General features: G+C 43.3%; 1 protein-coding gene across 1 annotated transcript in view; it reads left to right on the top strand.

Moving 5' to 3' along the window:
• Positions 1-4009: 4009 nt before the first annotated feature.
• Positions 4010-22537, top strand: part of ZNF365 (zinc finger protein 365) — a 32439-nt gene continuing 13911 nt past the window's right edge. The window contains exons 1-2 of the mRNA XM_007517379.3: positions 4010-4910; positions 7421-8176. Of these exons, the coding sequence (XP_007517441.1) occupies positions 7434-8176 (743 nt within the window). The 5' untranslated portion in view covers positions 4010-4910; positions 7421-7433. The remainder of the gene's footprint in view (positions 4911-7420; positions 8177-22537) is intronic.

Consider the following 22537-nt stretch of genomic DNA (forward strand, 5'->3'; position numbering starts at 1 on the left):
ATAAGTAAGTAAGTAAGTATATAATTTCAAAAAGCATTTTAAAAATCTGGCACTCTGCTACTGAGCCCGTTCCTACACTGTGAAATGTGCTGCCTCTATTGTTTGACCTTCCTTCTACTTTTCCTGCCTGTCTCCCTCTTCTTACATTCTTTCCACTCCCTTTCTCTTCCCCTCCCTCTTTTTTCAACAGTAGCAATGGAAGAACATGCTTTTTTGAAGGTCAAATGAACTTCAAGGCGTTATTATTACTGATGCTTTTCTTTTCTTTTTTTAAATTTATGTATTTATTCATGAGAGAAATAGGAGGAGAAAAAAAGAAGCAGACATCACTCTGGTACCTGTGCTGCCGGGGATCGAACTCGGGACCTAATGGTTGAGAATCTAATGCTTTATTCACTGTGCCACCTCCTGGACCATCTGATGCTTTTATGATTGTCAATGTTTATTATTTTTGATCTGGGGTGAAGGTCCATAACGTTCAGTATATTTCAAGGCAACCTTTCCTCTGGATATGTGAGTCCGCCCTGGAAGCTGCAGCAAAGGAGTGTTTCTAAACCTTTAGTGAGTGTGAGAGACACTGAGGGAGAAAGCAGATTGCCAAAACCAATGCTCACAGATTCCAACCCACTTACATCAAGTCCCAGGTTTTGGTTTTCCTAAGAGAGATGTCAGAATGATGCCTTAATTCTCTTTCCAATCTATAAGAAAGAAAAGGGTCGGCCGAAAAACAACAAAAGTTTGCCTGTACAGCGCACTTGTTTTGTCCTTTGAGAGGTTTACTCCTCAGAGTCCTCACATGAACCAGATGACCAAGAGCATCAGGTTCTCCGTATCATTTCTCTGTTGCACTTGACTTTTCTCACTAAATGGGCTGTTGGAATGCACATATTTTTTTTAGAGATTTACAAGATAAATTCAAGTAACTAGAAGTTTTCAAATATGTATATATACACATCATCTGTCAAACTAACAAAACATTAAAATAATTATATATACACATATATTTTTATACATATATACATATATATTATACATATAAAATAATTATATATATATGGTATAATCTCACTCATAAACAGAAATTGGGGAAGGAGAATAGATAGGGAAAAACAAAGTAGAATTAGACTGAGTTTGGAGTGTTTCATCAAAGTTAAAAACTCTGGGTTGGGGAAGAGGTAGATTTTTAGCTTTACTATAGGAGTGGGGGTGGGAACACAGACCTTTGGTGGTGGGAATGGTGTTAATATTATATTTAAATACACACACACACACACACACACACACATATATATCCTTACACAATAATATAAGCATCTTTTGAGATGGCATTAAAATAATTCTTGACTTTTTTTAAGTCAGAGAATGCGCCATCTCACCTGTAACTGAGCACAGTATTAAGAGTCGTGACCTGGAAAATATCATTTTATAGAAGAAGAAATCAAGATACAGAGAAGTCTATCTAGTAACTTGATGCTAGAGCTAGGGACTGAACCTTAGAACAAGATTTTGAATTGTCGTGGTCCGAGAGGTGGTACAGTGGATAAAACATTGATTGGATACTCAACCATGGGGTTCTGAGTTCAGTCCCTGTACCAGAACATGTACCAGAGTGATGTCTGGTTCTTTCTCTCTCTCTCCTACCTTTCTCATGAATAAACAAACAAATTCTTTAAAAAAATAATTTGGGGAGGTCGGGCGGTGGCGCAGTGGGTTAAGCGCATGTGGAGCAAAGTGCAAGGACCGGCGTAAGGATCCTGGTTCGAGCCCCCGGCTCCCCACCTGCAGGGGAGTCGCTTCACAGGCAGTGAAGCAGGTCTGCAGGTGTCTATCTTTCTCTCCCCCTCTCTGTCTTCCCCTCCTCTCTCCATTTCTCTCTGTCCTATCCAAAAACGAACAGCATCAACAATGGCAATAATAATAACCACAACGAGGCTACAACAACAAGGGCAACAGAAGGGGGGAAAAATGGCCTCCAGGAGCAGTAGATTCATGGTGCAGGCACCGAGCCCAGCAATAACCCTGGAGGAAAAAAAAAAATTGAATTGTCTGACTACAGACAATTCTACATGACTAGAGCATGAGTTAAAGCATTAAAAAAAACTTCATTATCTTTATTTATTTGAAAGAGACAGCCAGATATTGAGAGGGGAAGGGGAGACGGAAAGAGGCAGAAAGACACCCACAGACCTGTTCCATCCACCTGTGAAGCTTTCCCCCGTCATCAACTAGCAGCATCACCGCCCTGGCTCCAGAGCTTGAATTCATAAAGGTGTTGATCTATGATTCATCTGTCAAACTAACAAAACATTAAAATAATTATCGACGTATTTTCAGTTAAAACAAAAACCAGCATTGGAATGAGTAAGAAGAGTACACTGATCACGGTCACCCTGGACAGGGGAGTGAGATGTTTCTACACATCACAAATGGGCAGAACCTCCTTTTGACAAGAAATCTCAACAGCCGTAACTTTTATCTCAATTTCATATTTCAAGAGTTAGGCCAGAAATATCCTCAGACTTTTTCAGAACAAAAACCGGAGTCATCATAGTCCTAGTCCTTCAGAAATTAAGAACTCAGGAGTCGGCGGTAGCACAGCGGGTTAAGCGCACGTGGCGCAAAGCGCAGGGACCGGCGTCAGAATCCCGGTTCGAACCCCCGGCTCCCCACCTGCAGGGGAGTCGCTTCACAGGCGGTGAAGCAGGTCTGCAGGTGTCTGTCTTTCTCTCCCCTCTTTGTCTTCCCCTCCTCTCTCCATTTCTCTCTGTCCTGTCCAACAATAACAACAACAATAAAACAACAAGGGCAACAAAAGGGAATAAATAAATAAATAAAAATCTTTAAAAAAAAGGAATTAAGAACTCTCCGGAGACTGGCGGTGGCGCAACTGGTGAAGCGCATATGGTGAGAATTGCAAGGACCCGGTTAAGGATCTAGGTTTAAGCCCCCCCCTCCCCACCTGCAGGGGGTGCGCTTCACAGGTGGTGAAGCAGGTCTGCATCTTTCTTTCCCCTCCTCTATTTCTCTCTGTCCTATCCAACAACAACAACAACAATAACAACAATGATAAACAACAAGAGGGAAAAAAAGAAATTAAGAAATCTCTATTATTATTATTGCTGTTGTTGCTGTCACTGTTGTTGGATAGGACAGAGAGAAATGGCGAGAGGAGGGGAAGACAGAGAGGTGGAGAGAAAGACACCTGCAGACTTGCTTCACGCTTGTGAAATGACCTCCCTGCAGGTGGGGAGCCGGGTTTGAACCAAGCAAGATCTTTACTCTGGTCTTTGCGTTTGGCGCCATGTGCGCTTAACCCACTGCGTTATGGCCCAACACCCTAAATCTCAATCTCTCTCTCCTCTCTCTCTTTTAACCAAAATAACTCTTCCTTCTGTAGGTGGAGGAAGGAGGAGTAGAATGGGTTGGGTCCTGGGACATGGGAGTGTAGCGGGTACTGGACTGGCTTGGTGATTTAACTATTCACACCCCTTAGATTTTTTTTTTTTTTGCAATTTATTTCTGCCTGTTAATTTAGCACCACTCTACTAATTTAGGAAGGCTGGACTGGACTCTTAAGCTTATTTATTTTTGGACTTTCATAGCCTGACCTTCCTGCAGGCAGATTTTCAAAGATGTGCCCAACCTTCCTTCCTCACCCCATCTCATGTTCCCCAGTAAGTGTAAAGTGCCCCCCCCCCAAAAAAAAAAAAAAGCTTGCTAGGGAGTCAAGCAGAGATACACTGGCACACCTGGTTAAGTGCACACATCACAATGAGCAAGGACCTGGGTTCAAGCCCTTGGTCTCTCCACCTGCAGGGAGAAAGCTTCAGGAGCAGTGAAGCAGGGCTGCAGGTCTCCGTCTCTCTCTCTCTCCCCTTCCTCTTTCAGTTTCTCTCTGTTTTTATCCAATAATAACTACATAAAAAGATTAAAAAGAAAAAAGAGGGGGCTGGACAGTAGCAATGGCTGCACAAGGATCTGGGTTCCAGTTTCCCCTTCCCCCCTCCCCACCTGTTGCAGGGGGGAGGTCTCTCCGCAAGCTGTGAAGCAGGCTGCAGGTGTCTCTCTGTCTCTCTCCCTGTCTTTCCTTCCTCTCTCAATTTCTCTCTGCCCTATCCAAGAAAAAATAAAGAAAAATGGCTGCTAGGAGCAATGGATTCATAGTGCAGGCACTGAGCCCCGGCGATAACCCTGGTGGCCAAATGAAAAAAAAAAAAAAAAGAAAGAAAGAAAAGAAAGAAAGAAAGAAAGAAAGAAAAAGAAAAAAGAATGGGGGGCCAGGCGGTGGTGCACCTGGTGAAGCGCACACATTACAGCGCAAAAGGATCCAGGTTCAAGCCCCTGGTCCCCACCTACAGGGAGGAAAGCTTTATGAGAGGGGAAGCAGGGCTGCAGGTGTCTCTCTGTCTCTTTCCCTCTCTCCATCCCCCACCCTTCTCAATTTCTCTCTCAAATGCATACAGACACAGACACAGACACAGACATAGACACACACACACATAACATGGGGGGTGCAGGAAACGCAGTATCCCTGGCAGGCTTCTCCCCCTCCCTCCTTCCTTGCGGGTCCCAGCCTCTCTCCCAGCGGGGTCAGTGGGGGAGGCTGCCCCGCAGCGAGGCCGAGCCGCAGAGCCTCCAGGGCGGGTGTCCAGCCCCCGGGGAGCCCCAGGACCCCTCCAGGCGCCGGCCCCGGGGGACAGCCGGGCTTCCCCGCCACCGCGAGCGTCGCCGTCACCCTCGCTGCCCGCGCCTCGCTCCGCCCCGTGCGCCGCGGGCCCCGGCGCGGGGGAGCGCGGGAGGGGAGAGCGGCCACCCGCTCGCTCAGCCTGATTTACGGCTCTGCTGCAAACCGCTCGGCTCCCGCAGCAGCACCGGCCGCCGCCGCAGCTGCAGTTGCAGCAACAAGTCGGGTAAGTGGCTTCCGTGCCCGCGCTCCGGCCCACGGGACGCAGCAGCGGGGAGCAGCGCGGAGCCTGGGCCGCACCCGCGGGAACTCCGGCCGGGCAGCGGGGGGCGGGGAGGCCCGGGAGCCGTGGGCGAGGGTCGCTGCCAGCCCCGCACCCGCACGGCCGGTCGGGGCTTTCCTGCTAAGCGTGTAGATGCGGTCGCCGCTGGGCCCTGAAAGCCTGGGTACGCGGGCAGTGCGGTGCGTGATTCCCCGCTTCCCCTTCTAGGGCTGTCACCTCCTTTCTCAATTTTGACTTCCCCTTCCTTCACCACTTGCCGACGATCCGATCCCAGCCCAGCCAAGGTCTGCATCCTGTCTCCAGAAAACCCGTGGTCGAAACAGTCCAGTGTAGCACAGGAAGAGACTGACTTCTCTCAGGTCCAGGGGTTTATTAACCTGGAAGCTTTGCCTCCCAGTCTGGGGAGCATTGGTGCATCTGTTTTTCTTTTCTTTTATTTTCTTTTCTCTTTTTTTTTTTTTTTTTAAGAGGATGAGGATCCAACAATACTTTTCAGACTGGGCCTTAAGTTCAGCTCCATCGTGTGTGTGTGTGTGTGTGTGTGTGTGTGTGTGTGTGTGTGTGTGTGTGTTTGCGCCTGGGGGGCAGGGGAGGCGGTATTTGTATTTCTGTAGGAAATATATGTATTCCCAGAGGGAATATATATGCGCTGCTTGCAGAATTGGGTTGCTAGCAGTCATCTGTTGCTAGGGCAAAAATAAATTTTTGCCAGAAAAAGAAAAAAAAAAAAAAAAAAGCAGGAACTTCCAGTTATGAGAAGAGCGACACAGATAGATACCTGGTTCAAACTTTGCCAATTTCTATAAGTCACCCTTTAAAAAATAGGATCCTGGAATAGGTAGACCTACCCACAAGGGACCACTCTATATTAAAAAGGAATTCACCATGACCAAGGTCCCATTTAAGTCCGATGATACATGATACATTGGGATCCCAAATATGGAGGTGGGAGACTGTTGTTTTGAAGACACTTGGAATTGTCATTACAGCAGTAACTAAAGAACAAAACTGAAGGCAAATTCCAGGTTGAAAAATTTCCATCTGCCATCTGATTACGTCCTTAGCTCCTTTGCACTTAGTTTGAGTGATCTTGTCAGGAAATATTTCTGAGCTTGCTCTCTTCGGATCCATTTTGATACTTGATGTGAGTTTTTCTTTCTTTTTTTTTTTCTCCTTTTTTTGTGTTCTTGCTTATCAGTAAACTGGGACACAGCTTTACAGTTCATGTACTAAATCCAGGATGTCGAGAAACTTGAATCGTGATTCTGCATCTGCCATTTTATCGGGCCTTGGATTAACTATTTCACGTCCTTGCTCCAATTTACCTCACCTGCAAAAATAGAAATGTCAGTGGCCATTTTTTTAAAAATAGAGACAGAGAGAGAGAGAGACAGAGAGAGACCGACCATGGTACTGATACTGCATTCAGTGCAGTGGAGGGGACTAGATTCAACCTAGGTTGTGAACATGGGAAGGGAGTCATTTATTTGGTCCTCACTTATTATTATTATTTTTAATTGTAGATAGGCTGTCAGACTTTCTCTGTGACAGTCAAGAAATAAATTTACTTTTGCTTACAGATCATGTTGCTGACTCAACTACTTAGCTCTGTTGTTTAATACAAAAAAAAAACAAAAAAAAAAACAAAAACAAAATCAGCACTGGACAGGAAGGAAATGAGTGAATGTGGCTGGCTTAGGTTTTAACTTTAGTAGAAGATAGCATATGACATGGCCTGGAAGTTGGTGCAGTGGTAGAACTTAGGGCTTGCAAGCATAAGGTCCTGTGTTCGACTCCTGGCACTGCATATACCAGAAAGATATGCTGGTCTCTCTCTCTCTCTCTCTCTCTGTAGCTCATGAAATAAAAGAGATATTTAAAAACAAAGAATACGCAAAAGCCATTTGTAACTAAAACCCCCTTACCATCATGGAAGTAAGCAGCAACAGTTGTTTCTATAGCAGTGTGTGTGTGTGTATTTTGTTTGTTTGTTTGTTTGTTTTTTTACCAGAGCCCTGCTCAGCTCTGGGTTATGGTGGTGTGGGAGATTGAATCTGGGACTTTGGAGCCTCAGGCACGAGAGTCTCTTTGCCATAACCATTATGCTATCTACCCCCCATGTATTGATTTTTATTATTAGTGATTTAACAGTAGTTTACAATCCTATAAAGTTTTCTGGGGGGCATAGTTCCATATCCGTGTGTGTGTGTGTGTGTGTGTGTGTGTGTGTGTGTGTAAACCGCAGTCCTCAGTAGTTGGGTGTTGTGGTTTGTTGCTTTGTTTTTTGTTCTGGAGCACTCCTCAGCTCTGGTGGACTGACTGAAACTAGTACCTTAGAGCCTCTGACATTTGAGCCATTTTGCATAACCTTTATGCCATCTCTGTCTGCATGCCCTCTAGGTAGCATACTGTAAGCAGATGAATGAACTATCTGTTTTACTTCCTCTGCACAGGACTTTTAGAGTAATGCAACAGAAGGCTTCTGAGGAAAGCAGATACCCCTGGCAAGAGTCCTTTGAGAATGTCGCCGTGTGCTTGCCGTTCCGCTGCCCAAGGTGTGGAGACCACACCAGATTTAGGAGTCTTTCATCACTGAGGGCTCATCTAGAATTTAGTCACAGCTATCAGGAAAGAACCCTCTGGACAAAATGCAGCCTCTTCCCATCCCTCAAAGACACAGACCTAGTCACTTCTTCAGAACCCCTGAAACAGGTTAAATTGCAGAGTGGTGGCAACGTGGTGAAGCAGAAACCCAGCTATGTTAACTTGTATAGTATTTCACACGAACAGTCCAAAGACAGGAAGCCATTTGAGGTGGTGGCAGAGAGGCCTGTGTCCTATGTGCAGACCTACACTGCAATGGACCTGCGTGCAGATTCGCTGGATGGCTTGCGCTCAAGTCCTGGGCTTCCCACCTCAGACACCAAAGCTTCTTTTGAAGCACATGTCAGAGAAAAATTCAATCGGATGGTGGAGGCTGTGGACAGGACCATTGAGAAGAGAATTGATAAACTTACCAAAGAGTTGGCCCAGAAAACTGCTGAACTGTTGGAAGTCCGGGCAGCTTTTGTGCAGCTGACTCAGAAAAAGCAGGAAGTTCAGAGACGAGAACGGGCTCTAAATAGACAGGTGGATGTTGCTGTGGAAATGATTGCTGCACTGAGGCGACGCCTCACAGAATCCGAGGAGGAGCTTCTCAGGAAAGAAGAGTGAGTGGTATTGAAACAGGGTATTAAACTTGGGACTTGCGGTACCAACGCCACTCCAAGTTACTAGCAAAACAGGTTAAGCAATGGGGACCAAGTGGTGACACACCTGGTTCAGCACATACGTGACAGTGAGCAAGGACCTGGGTTTAAGCCCTTGGTCCCCAGCTACAGAGGGAAACTTCATAGGCAGCAAAGCGCTATTGCAGGCATCTCTCTCTCTCTCTTTCTCCCTTCTCCCCCCTCTATCTCCCCCCCTCCCAATTTCTTTCAGCCTCTATTCAAAATAAATAAAACAAATACCATTTATTTATTCAGTGAGAGAGACATCAGAGCACTACTCAGCTCTGGCTTATGGTGGAACTGGGGATTGAACCTAGGGCATCAGAGCCTCAGGCATCAAAGTCTTGCATAACCATTATGCTATCTCCCCAACCCATATAAAATTATTTTTTAAAAAAGCAACTTAAAAAAGGTAAGCAAGGTTTGGTTTTTATTACCTGCAGAGAACTTGGCTAATGTTTTGTTTTGTCCTTTGACTTCTTTCTTCTCCTCCTCCTTCTCCTCCTCTTCCCCCCCCTCCTCCTTCTTTTCCTGTCTAGGCTTCTAGCATGCATGATTTTTGGGTTTTGGGCCAACTTTTAACTTTTTTTTTTTGAAGTACCTGAAAGTCCAATGTACTGCTTTTTTTTTTTTTTCTTTCTTTATTTCTGGCTTATGCTGGTGCAGGGGATTGAACCTGGGACTTTTTCGAACCTCAGACATGAGAGTCTCTGTGCATAACCATTATGCTATCAACCCGTGCCCTTCTTTTTATTTCAGAGAGACAGATACAGAGTCAGAGGCAGAGACACGACAACACCACACACATCAGTGATGTCTTCATGTGAGGCCGGGGCTCAAAGCCTAGGCCGTGTATGTCACTGTACTAAATGTGCTATCTTCTGACCCTTTGTGTTTCTGAGTTGAACCTAGGAAGCACAGCTTTAAATACTTACCTTCTCTGTACATGATCTGAAGCCTAGCAACATGGCAAAATATCTCATTCGTTTTCACTTTGAAAACTACAAATAATGTGGAGAGAGAGATAAGTGGCCCAGTGTGTCTACTGGGGGGGTTAATCCTCAGTATCCTTTGGTGAGTGAAGTGAGCTGAATGGGGAAGTGTGGCAGGAAGTGCATGCTGGGTGAACTGCTAGTGTGCAGGTCCTCTGAGTTAGCAAGGCAAAGACATAAGCTACTATCTTTTTTTTTTTTAATTTTTAAACACATTTTTTCATATTTATTTATTCCCTTTTGTTGCCCTTGTTGCTTATTGTTGTTGTTAGTGCTGTCACTGTTGTTGGATAGGATAGAGAGAAATCAAGAGAGGAGGAGAAGACGGAGAGGGGAGAGAAAGATAGATACCTGCAGACCTGCTTCACCGCCTGTGAAGTGACTCCCCTGCAGGTTGGGGGAGGGGGGCTTTGCGCCAAGTTCGCTTAACCCGCTGCGCTATTGCCCGACTCCCAGATACTATTTTTTCAAGCATACGTTAAGCTCTGTTCAATAATTTTGTCTTCTTTGCCATTTTGGGATTATCTGCTTATCTTAGTTAAAATGTTGATAAGTGAGAATTAATTTAATTCGAATTTTGATTTGAAAGAAGTCGACTTTATGCAACCCAAAGGGAGCTTTCGACAATTGCTGTACATCTTTGATTTAAATTGGAGAATTTTCTTTTTGTAAAATGATAGCAAATAACCGAGTAGGTCTTGTCTGCTTGCAGGGAGTTGACTAAATGTTGCCCTTTGTGCAATGAAAGGTCAAGAATCAAATTTGTGATGTTTTCTGTTTGATTCAAGGCAAGTGGGAAGGTAGTTACTTGCATGTATTGATTGTGCTTGTTATACCCCGTGCTAATGAAGGTGGGACTTGGAAAACAGTGTCTATAATATGTGAAGACAGTGTGATGGGAGGTCCAGGAGATGGCGCAGTGGATAAAGCATCAGACTCTCAAGCATGAGGTCCCGAGTTCAGTCCCCGGTGGCACATGTACCAGAGGGGTGTCTGGTTCTTACTGTCTCCCTCCTCCTATCATTATTCATGAATAAGTAAATAAATCTTAAAAAAAAAAAGAGTGTGATGGCAGGGTGGGTCACATGGTTAGATTTAGGTTACTGTCAAGGATCTAATGCATTTGGGTGGAGGGTTCTAGTATTCATGTTGTACTGTAAAAATAAGCGATTAACTTAAGTAAATGTGGGACATGCTTGAATTGGCAAAGAGAGTGTGTAGTGGTTAATCCAGTTCAGTCACCTGAGGACCAGTTGTAAAGCTAACAGGTTTGTTAAAGACAACCATATTGGGGGCTGGGCTGTAGTGCAGCGGGTTAAGCTACATGGCGCGAAGAGCAAGAACCGGATTAAGGATCCCGGTTCAAGCCCCCGGCTCCCCACCCGCAGGGAGGTTGCTTCATGGGCTGTGAAGTAGGTCTGCTGGTGTCTGTCTTTCTCTCGCTCTATCTTCTCCTCCTCTCCATTTCTCTCTGTCCTATCTAACAACTACGGCATCAATAACTACAACAACAATACAAAACAACAAGGACAACAAAGGGGAAAAACAGACTCCAGGAGCAGTGGATTGTAGTGCAGGCATCGAGCCCCAGCAATAACCCTGGAGGCAAAACAAAAACAAAAACCCCAACCGTAAGAGCATTTTTTTTTTTTTTTTGCTTCCAGGGTTATCGCTGGGCCTCTGTGCCTGCCCTTCAAATCCACCGCTCCTGGTGGCCATTTTTTCCGTTTGTTATTGTTGTATAGGACAGAGAGAAATTGAGAGGGGAGGGGAAGACGGGGGAGAGACAGACACCTGCAACCTGTTCTCCACTTGTGAGGCGACCACCCTGCAGGTGGGTTTGAGACCAGGGCTCAAATCAGGATCCTTGCATGTGTCCTTGCACTTCGTACAATGTGCACTTAACCAGATGAGCTACCGCCCGACCCCCACAATAGCATTTATGGGGTAGAACTGTGTGTTAAGCGCCACCCTTCTGCTCTGTGTATATATAGCCCAGGCCTTTCTATGGAGACAGTTGCTGTTTACTGAATGTCCTTCTAGACTTTGTACATGCAATATATATACCTTATTTGCTTATAATTCAGAGAGAAATTGAGAGGAAAGGAGAGAGGAAGAGAGAAGGAGCGACATCTGTGGCAACGCTCTACCACTTGTGAAACTTTCCCCCGTGGTGGCGACCAAGGGATTGGCCCCTGGTCCTTGCGCGCTGTAATGTGCGCACTCAACTAGGTGGGGCACCGTTTGGCCCTGCAATATATTGTCAATACTTTATATAAACTTGTAGGGTTATTGTGTTTTCCCAGATGGAATCACAACACATATTACTTCACCACTTAATTGTAAATTTTACTTTTCTTTTTTTTTTAAATGTTTATTTATGCCCTTGTTGTTTTATCATTGTTGTTATTGATGTCATTGTTGTTAGATAGGAAAGAGAGAGATCGAGAGAGGAGGGGAAGACGGGGAGAGAAAGAGAGACACCTGCCGACCTGCTTCACCGCTTGTGAAGCGACTCCCCTGCAGGTGGGGAGCCGGGGGGCTCGAACCGGGCTCCTTACGCCAGTCCTTGTGCTTCGCTGCTTAACCTGCTGTGCTACCGCCTGACTCCCTACTTTTTTTTTTTAACATAAAAACTCCTAGGCATTTTTGTTGCCCTGTACATAGGATTATGTCATACAGTTTGGCTGTTGCGTGGTATTTTAGAATATGGGCTCAGCATCCCTGATTTTAATCTGTTTGCCATTGATATCTACATAGCTTTGCTCTACTTTCCCAAGACTCAAATTAGTGCCTCAGTTAACATGCATATGTATGTATAGATTGAATGGATTAGTACACATATGTGTGTGTGTTCAGTTCTTTCTGAGAATGAGGGTAAATTTTGTTTGTTTTTTAGTATGACTTCTTTTTTTTTTTTTTTTACTACCATAAACAAAGTGTCACAGAGCCACTTTAAATGAAAATGCTGTGAATTTGGCCTGAACTTTTTAGCGCAAAATAAACAGGATCTGTACTTTTTCAGCCTTCGTATGACCTCTCCCATCAGCTTCTTTTTTCAAACCTCAAATAATCACTCTTTCTGTACACAAAATAGCACTGAAAGTATCTTTGTTTGTGGGATGAACACTGGGGCTGTTGGTCTGAGAGAGTGACGGTGACCAGTGTGCTGCGTGTCTGCTGTGTCCAACCCCTCCCCCATAAGTCGTGGAGCTAGCGAGCCAGATGCCCACCTGCTGCACCATCGATACCTGGTTGATTAGACACATCTGCCTGGCTTGCCTATGGCCCCTTCCCCCTAGCCATTCCCTCACAGAGATGTGCTTCCCATCAAAGAGGTCATCTTTCAGACCTAGGAAGACCCTGTTTGGCCCAAGAGCTGTGTTTTTCTGCTCAGCCCCTTCCAAATTGCTCTCCAAGGACCATTTGGGAAAGACAGTAGATTGCCAACAAGATTGATCGAAACTCTGGGGTTACAGATGGTAGGTTCAGTTTTTAAAAAATGCAAACATTTGGTGTTTAACATTCACATAAGGCTCCCTCATCTTTGGCTTTTTCCCCTCTCAACTGTAAAGTCAGTCAATCTCTCTCTCTCTTCTCTCTCTCTCTCTCTCTCCAGACCGAAGTAAGAGACTCCAGGGCCAGTTCTGCTCTGAGACCATTGTGAGATTGAAACAACTTGGATTGTAGAAGTCATATTTATGCTCTGTAAAAATAGGAAACAATTGTTAGAATTGGCAATATATTTTTTTCTTTTATTCTACTGAGTCTCATTGTACCTCCGCCACGGAGAGCTAATTCCATGTTTCTGACATGAAAATCCAAGAGAGAAGTTGCTCATTGTTACCATAAGGTCTGTGCAGCTAAAAACACAAAAATCCTACTGAAACAGGTATTTCCTTATTCAAGAGTTTTCAGAGCTACAGAGAAGGCAGTGCTCATAAGCAGGGAAATCAACCCTGCTCACCTTACAGTAAGACAACCCTTAAGGAGGCTCAGGTGTGGATTGTAACAGATTCTTGGCTGAGTTAGTCAATTGGAGTTTGGAAAACTTCAGGGCAATTAATATGATTCCCTAATTTATACACTGCTGTCTTGCCAGTAAGGCTGAACATCCTAACCGAGTGCCTGTGTTTGGTATTTTTCCCCAAGGGGCTTGTTCTCTACAAAGGAGATGCAAAATGTGTGTGAGGACACGCTCATGTTCCAACCCAGGGTAATTTGAGTAAGTGTGTGACTACAAACTATGAATTTAGGTTGATAAAATGTCATAGAAAATATTTTTTAAAAAATTCTTTGTTGTTATGGAAGAGAGAGGAGGAGACAGAGCACTGCTCAGCTCTGGCTTATTGGTGGTAGAGGGATTGAACCTGGGACCTCTGGGGCTCAGATATCCATACCTGTAATCTCCTCAGCTTCATGGATAGACTTTTAAAAAGTATTTACTTATTTATTCCTTTTTGTTGCCCTTGTTTTATTGTTGTGGTTATTATTGTTGTTAGTGATGTCCTTGTTGTTGGATAATACAGAAAGAAATCAAGAGAGGAAGGAAAGACAGAGAGGGGGAGAGAAAGATAGACACCTGCAGACCTGCTTCACCGCTTGTGAGCTTGTGAAGCGACTCCCCTGCAGGTGGGGAGCCGGGGGCTCGAACGAGGATACTTATGCTGGTCCTTGCACTGCACCACGTGTGCTTAACCTGATGCACTACCGCCGGACTCCCCAGTGAATAGACTTTTATGTGGAGAGAGGAGTTGAGGGGAAAGAACACGGTTAGCAGTGATGACTGGAGAATGGCCTTGAAGGAAAGAGGGCACAGAGAAGAGCCCCGAGAAAAGCATTAATTTTGGACTGGAAGGCATCCCCCTCTCTCCTACAGAGGACACACACATTTTATAGCTTTGGAAAATCTAAGACCCAGAATAGTGGAATGACTTTCATAAGGACACAAATTCTGTGGCAAAACTGAAACTGGAACCCAGATTCTCTCTTTGCAGAGTCCTTTGCCCATTAATTCATTGTTTCTCCGCCAGACTTTTGAAAATGTGATATTTGCCCAAAGCATCAAGACTTATGTAATACTGAATCCGGCCCATTTCGAGTGGGCTTACTTCTTTGCTATTTTGAGAGAGCTGCTGTGGTGACATCATTTATTTTTCTGACAAGACTAAAGGAAATGCCAGCTGGCATTCAAGCGACGACTGGGAGATGGGGAAATGGTGGCATCATCAGCATGGCTATGATACTGAACTTCCAGAATACCCTTCCGGAACTTTTAAATTCCCTCAGGGGCTTTTAAATGCACCCTTTCCTTGTCTGTGCTTAGTCAGTGTGAAGCATGTGAGACTGCAAACCTTTGATTGCAGTGAGGGCCTCTCTGTAGTTCTAATTCCCTGATGCTGACAGACATAATCTTCCCTCTTTTCTCCTCATCATTTAGCCTATTCCCAGGCTATAGTTGGACACAAGCTAAATCTTAAGTGCCTACTGAATGCTAGGTACTGTTCTAGATTTCAGTCTAGTTCTTGCTTTCATGGCAGGAATAAATCAGAAGGTAAAAAGCAAACATTAGGGGGCCGGAGGGGTGGCGCACCTGGTTGAGCGCACATGTTATGATGCGCAAGGACCCGATTTCAAGCCCTCAGTCCCCACCTGCAGGGGCAAAGCTTTGCGAGTGGTGAAGCAGTGCTGCAGGTGCCTCTCTGTCTCTCCCTCTCTCTATCATGCCCTTACCTCTTGATTTCTGGCTGTCTCTATCCAATAAATAAATAAAGTTGTTTTTTTTTTTAAAGCAAACATTAAGTTAGAGGTATGATTAAAAACACTTCTCTTAGGGTGGCCAGAGCCAGGTCCTATGCATTTAGGTTTCTGGCTGTGGACTGCTAGAAGTTGGCTGTGACATTTTTATTTTTTTTTTAATTATTTTTATTTATTTATTGAATAGAGACAGATAAAAATCGAGAGAGATGGGAGAGTTACAGAGCCAGAGTGACAGAGAGGTTCCTAATGAGAATCATAGGGTATTTATTTATTTATTATTTTCTTGGATATTTGAAGGCAAAAAACAAAAGATTAGGAAAAGAACAGCCAAGAATAGAGCTGTGACATGACTCTACATTATACCCTTTGGGGCCCTGTGAGGTCCTGTGAGGTTCTGTGAGGTTCTGTGAGGGCCTGTGAAGCCCTGTGAGGGCCTGTGAGGGCCTGTGAGGGCCTGTGAGGTTTTGTGAGGGCCTGTGAAGCCCTGTGAGGTATAGAAGAGGTGACTTGAGCTCCAAGTTTCAGTCCAGTTTCCAGAGCTGCGAAGTAGTTAACTCAGGCTGCAGGATTTGCCTAGTGGCTGACATCACAGTCTGCCTGAGATTCCCTGTGATCAATAGCTAGGCTATTTTTAGTCCAAGGTATTTTTACCATTTCGCATACCTCTGAAGAGGTTCATAAATGAGTAATGCAAAATGAAATTTAAGTTATTTGGTTGAGCTTTGTCTTTGGAAGGAGAAGCTGATTGTTAATGTGTTCCTCTGGACTAGAGGTGTTAATTTTGATCACACACCCATTTCTGTAGGAGTTTCTTGTATTATAGATTATTTAATGGGTTTTATGATCCAGTTCTTATCTAGTAAAAATAAAATAAACCTAATAATCTTTTAATCAGTCGAAAGAGATATAGTGCAAATTTCATGCATTCAGCAGAATTTTTATTTATTTTTTTATTTTAATTTTTTTTTTATTTAAGAAAGGATTAATTAACAAAACCATAGGGTAGGAGGGGTACAACTCCACACAATTCCCACCGCCCAATCTCCATATCCCACCCCTCCCCCGATAGCTTTCCCATTCTCTATTCCTCTGGGAGCATGGACCCAGGGTCATTGTGGGTTGCAGAAGGTAGAAGGTCTAGCTTCTGTAATTGCTTCCCCGCTGAACATGGGCGTTGACTGGTCGGTCCATACTCCCAGTCTTCAGCAGAAATTTTTGATAGTCTTTTTTAAAGTTTTTATTAGTGATTATTAGTGCAGGTGGCGCAAAGCACAAGGACCGGCATAAGGATCCCGGTTCGAACCCCGGCTCCCCACCTGCAGGGGAGTCGCTTCACAGGCGGTGAAGCAGGTCTGCAGGTGTCTGTCTTTCTCTCCCCCTCTCTGTCTTCCCCATCTCTCTCCATTTCTCTCTGTTCTATCTAACAATAACGATAACAACAATAATAACTACAACAATAAAAAAATAAGGGCAACAAAAGGGGAAATAAATTAAAAAATTGTTAAAAAAATATTACTGTAAGAAGTGACCTTCCCCCCCCAAAAAAAAAATCAGTGCTATTGTCTTTTTTAAAAAAATATTTTTACTTATTTATTTTTGGATAGAGACAGAGAGAAATTGAGAGAGGAGTGGGAGATAGCGAGGGAGAAAGACAGACAGACACTTGCAGCCCTGCTTCACTACTTGCAGAGCTTTCTCCCTGCAGGTTGGGACCAGGGGCTTGAACCCGGTTCCTTACACACATTAATGTGAGCACTTAACCAGGTGTGCCACTGCCAGGCCCCAGTGCTATTGTTTTTTTTTTTTTTTAAGTTTGGCAGGTTTTTTTTTAAAGAAATCATTTAATTGGGGGTGGTTAATAGTTTACATTATAGTGTTGACACATGGGTACACTTTCTCATCTCCCCATGATAGGTGTCAACAAAACACTGTCACTCCCACTTAGGGCCATTTTCACCATTGTTTACTGCCACCCAATACTCTTTATACCTGGCAGATTTTTTTTTTTAATTTAATAATAAACGACAAGTTTGTTGGATAAGAGGGGGTACAATCCCACACAATTCCCACCACCGGAGTTCTCCATCCTCCCCCCTTCAAAGGAAGCTTTCCTCTTCCTTTTTAAAAATTTTTTTATTTATAAAATGGAAATATTGACAAGACCATAAAATGAAAGGAGTATATAATTCTACACAGTTCCCATCACCAGAATTCTGTATCCCACCCCCTCCCTTGATAGCTTTCCTATTCTTTAACCCTCTGGGAGTATGGACACAGGGTCATTGTGGGGTGCAGAACATGGAAGGTCTGGCTTCTGTAATGGCTTCCCCACTGAACATGGGTGTTGGCAGGTCTATCGATACAGAGGTGGGTTTTCCAGGACTCTTTGGTGAAGTTTCCAGCAGCTATATTTAATACGTGCTTTTATGGAGGGCAGCTGAGCCTTAATAGTCCCTCTGCATTTAGTCTGTCACAAATTTGGTTGAAGCAGATGAAGAACATTTAGTCACACACAGATATAGAGTTGGCAGAGTATTTTAGTAGCCTTTGAAAAGCTTGGTGGATATTGCGCTTTGACACTATGCCAGGACTCCACAATTGATAGTTTCTTAAAAATTAATTACAGTGTGAAATCTGAAACAGCAACAGTGAGCGTTCTCCTCTCTTACACTGAGATCCACTGATCTGTCTTGCACTTTGAATGGAGATTTTACTGGCTGGAGTATAATTATTAAAGAGGTTACTAATGCAGAATACAGAGAGTGGAGACACATGAGCCTGGAATATATGTACATGTATTCCACTCATATCTGCTATGTTGAGAGAACTATGGTGGTTGCCACTGGGGCAGGTGGAGGGAAACATAACTGCATAACGTTGGTGGTGGAAGTGACTTTGATCTATATTCTTATTATCTAATAATCTTGTAAATCACCATTAAATCAGTAATAAAAATACTGAAGGGGGAAAAAAAAGAAGTTCCTAGTGCAAAGTGATTAACTTCATTCCTTTCCACTCAGTAAATTCCCAAGAATCATTGGGGAAATAAGCATTTTTTTTGTGTGTGCGTGTTCTCAATTCCGACCGAACTGGATGTGAAAGGGGAAGCAGAAGTTGTACATGCAAGCTATTCCACAGTTACTAGGTTACGTGACTGCTTTTGTCTACTGTAGATACCAAAGCATACTCTTAGTGTGATAAGCTTCTCCAGACATGCATTTTGTAATTTATCCTTTAAAATGAAATCACTGGATTTCTTTGGTTGTCTCCAGTTGGTGTGAAACATCTGTAAACTGAAATTCAGTTAGCATTGGTGCCTGGTTGGTTGAAAAATACAAAGGGTGTTTGTTAACTTCTCAGCTTCAGGGTGCAAGAAAATGGGAGGAGGGAGGTTCGAAAAATAAATTTATTTTCTACAACATGAGAACACTCCATGACCAACTGGGTGCATCAATATTAAATTTTAAAAGTCTGGAATTGGGAGTCGGGCGGTGACGCAGCAGGTTAAACGCACGTGGTGCGAAGCACAAGAACCGGCAGAAGGATCCTGGTTCAAGCCCCTGGTTCCCCACCTGCAGGTCTGCAGATGTCTATCTTTCTCTCCCCCTCTCTGTTTTCCCCTCCTCTCTCCATTTCTGTAGCCACCATGATAAACTGTGGGCATTCAGTTTATCTTCTTTGCTTTTGTGATGTTAATCCTGTGGGCCGGGTGGGGGGGTCTGGACAGTGGCGCACTGGTTGAGCACACTTATTACCATGCTCAAGGACCAGAGTTCAAGCTCCCACCTGCAGGGGAAGCTTCACTAGCAGCTGTGAAACCATGTTGCAGGGACCTCTCTCTCTCTCTCTCTCCCTCTCTGTCTTCTCTTCCTTCTCAATTTCTCTGTACTTTCAGATTAAAAAAGAATAAATTGTTAAACTTTTTTTCTAATCCTGTGGGGTTAATCTGTCAATTATTGTTGTTTTATATTCTAAAGTATACACACAGGCAGTCTATCAATAAGAATATAAAATATATAGAGAGAAAAAACCTGGAAAAAACATAGGATTTGATGTTATTTTTTTAATTTCTTTATTGGGGAATTAGTGTTTTACATTTGACAGTAAGTACAATAGTTTGTATATGCATAACATTTCCCAGTTTTCCATATAACAATACAACCCCCACTAGGTCCTCTGTCATCCTTTTTGGACCTGTATTCTCCCCACCCACCCACCCCAGAGTCTTTTACTTCGGTGCTATGTGCCAATTCCAGTTCAGGTTCTACTTGTATTTTCTCATGGATGTTAATGGGTTTTTAAATGTTTCTTCATTGTCTTTTTCTATTTTGTTTGTTTATTTATTTATTTGCCCTCAGGGTTATCCCTGGTGCTTGGTGCCTGTTTTACCTGTTTCACGAATCTACCACTCCTGGTGTCTGTATTTTTTTTTCTTTCATTCCTTTTTGTTTTTTGACAGAAGCAGAGAGAAATTGGGAGGCAAGGGGGAGATACAGAGGGGGGAGGAGAGAGAGAGAGAGACAGCACTTTGTACCTACCCCCTGCAGGTGGAGACCTGGGACTGTGTTTTCAGTGTGGCTTTTGAGCTGTGAAGATACTCCTCCTAAAGGAATGTGAAAATGCTGGGTGGATATGACACTATTTTATCTGCTGCTAGTTAAGTTTTGTGCTTTACTAAGGGAGACAAATCAAAGCTAAATGATGGTAGAACTTGAAAACTGGTTGTGTCCTTGGTCCGAACAAGCTTGGAAAGTTTCTCTTCAGGGGTCAAAAAGAATCATCTAGAAACAAACTTAAAATACGATGAAGAAAAAAAGACTCTTACTCAGAAGGACATTTTAAAAATATTTATTTATTTTTCCCTTTTGTTGCTCTTGTTTTTCATTGTTGTTGTAGTTATTACTGTTGTTGTTATTGATGTTGTCGTTGTTGGATAGGACAGAGAGACATGGAGAGAGCAGGGGAAAACAGAGAGGGGGAGAGAAAGATAGACACCTGCAGACCTGCTTCACCACCTGTGAAGGGACTCCACTGCAGGTGGGGAGCCGGGGCCTCCAACCGGGATCCTTATGCTGGTCCCTGCGCTTTGCGCCACTAACCCACTGCACTACCGCCCGGCTCCCTCAAAAGGACATTTTTATGTGATATTTTCTAACTGCTAAAATATAATAGAATTAGTACAAGAATGGGATTTAATTATTTCTTTTTCCTTTTGTTGCCCTTGTTCTTTACTGTTGTAGTTATTATTGTTGTTGTTTATTGATGTCGTCATTGTTAGATACGACAGAGAAATGGAGAGAGGAAGAGAAGACAGAGAGGGGGAGAGAAAGACATCTGCAGACCTGCTTCACTGCCTGTGAAGTGACTCCCCTGCAGATCGGGGAGTCGGGGACTCGAACTGGGATCCTTTTGCATGTCCTTGTGCTTAACGCCATGTGCGATAACCTGCTGTGCTAACTGCCTGACTCCCAGGATTTATTATTTTTATTTTAGATGGAAACTAGAAAAATGGGGTTGGTAGAATAAGCAGTTCTTTGAGTGAATCTTTGTAAGAATGAGTCATTTTTACCATTTTTATAAATACATAATTTCCTAGGTTTTGCAGAGATATTTGACGATGTAGGAAGTATCAGTGTAGCCAAGTGTGACATACATCTGTGAGGAAAAAAAAACATGGCTAATTGTAAAACTTGCTATCTGACTAGTTACATGGAATAAGGAAGCCAGAAACCAGTTATTTTGCAGATATTTTCTGGGAATTCGTGACTTCCTGAGTGAGCCTTTCCTGAAGCTCTACACTCAAGTTGTTCCATTGGTAGTTGAGAGAATCTAGAAGAAAAAAATGAATTTAATTCAAATTATTAATATTATTTTACCAGAGCACTGCTCAGCCCTGGCTTATAGTGGTAAAGGGGAGAGAATCTGAGACTTTGAAGTCTCAGGCATGAATGTCTTTTTCATAATCATCCACTTGAATTAGTTGCTTAAAAAGAAAAGATTTGCAGTCACATGAGCTGAGTATTTACAGTTTGGATTCTACATAAGTAGAACATAGCTTGAAAAGTGAGAATTAACTTCTTGATGCATCAGAGAGTTTTTCTTTTATTTCTTTATTTTTATTTTTTAATTTTTTGTATTTTATTTTATTCTTAATACCTTTTTATTTGTTAGTATTTTTAGTATTTTATTTGTATTTAGTATTAGTATTTTGTTTGTTAGTCTTAGTATTTTGTTATAATGTTGTTAAGATTACAGTGTGTAGTTTCACACCACATCTACCACCAAAGTTCTGTCTGTAGCCCCACCCTCCTACTTCCCAAAGATAACCACCTTAGTTCTCACAAATCTTAAAAGCATTTTGCTTGCTTATATTTTGTTTGGATTTTTTTTTCTTGGCAAGTGCATGTAAATCGGATATCCAGATTCCACATATGTGTGAAACTATCTGGTAGTTGTCTTTCATCTCTAAACTTATTCCTCTAAGCATAATCACCTCCAGTTCCTTCCATTTTTGTCCCAAAGGACACAAAGCATCATTTCTGATCATGGAGTAACATTCCATGGAATATATATTCCATTACTCCTTTACCTATCATCTGCGGATGAACATTTAGGCTGCTTCCACTCTTTGGCTATTGTAAGTAGAAATGCTATGAACATAGAGGTGCATATGTCTCTTCTAGATGGTGTTTGAGTGTCCACTGAGTAAATGTCTCAGAGTAGTATTGCTGGATCATAAGGTAATTCCATTTTTAAAAATATTAATTTATTGATTCCTTTTTATTGTCCTTGTTGTTTTATTGTTGATGTCATTGTTGATGGATAGGACAGAGAGAAATGGAGAGAGGAGGGGAAGACAGGGAGAGAGGAGAGAAAGACACCTGCACACCTGCTTCACTACCTGTGAAGTGACTCCCCTGCAGGTGGAGAGCCAGCGGCTTGAGCTGGGATCCTTACTCTGGTTCTTGCGCTTCGTGTTATGTGAGCTTAACCCACTGCGCTACTGCTGGACTCCTGGTAATTCTATTTTTATTTGTTTAAGGTCTCTCCATACAGTCTTCCAAATGGGCTGCATCACTTTGCATTCCCACCAGCAGTGGAGCAGAGTTGCCTTTTCTCCACAACCTCTCCAACACCTGGATACTTTTCATTTCCTGGTTTGTTGATGTCAGCCATTCTCTCAGATGTGAGATGGAATCTCAGCATAGTTTTTGCATTAGGAGAGTTTTTCTTTATTTACTGATGAGAAAGGAGAGAACCATATGGCATATGTGATGCCGGATATTGAACTCTGAGCCTCATGGTTGTCGGGTTGAGTCGCGGGAGAGAGAAGAGACCAGGAACTCGTGGTGGAGGAGCACAAATCTTTATTCATGTGGGTGCCCCAGAGTTGGGTGTGAGCACAGTAGGTTTAGGCCATGACTAGCAAAATGGCCACTTTCTGCTATGCACGCCTGCCCTTATCCAGGTCAGGACGCGGAAGAGAGTGAAAACAGGAGTGACTTTTATAGGAGAATTCCGGAAGGTGCAAGTCAGACAGAATTGGCTA

The sequence above is a fragment of the Erinaceus europaeus genome, chromosome 1 (genome assembly GCF_950295315.1).
Source record: "Erinaceus europaeus chromosome 1, mEriEur2.1, whole genome shotgun sequence".
Lineage (NCBI taxonomy): Eukaryota > Metazoa > Chordata > Mammalia > Eulipotyphla > Erinaceidae > Erinaceus > Erinaceus europaeus.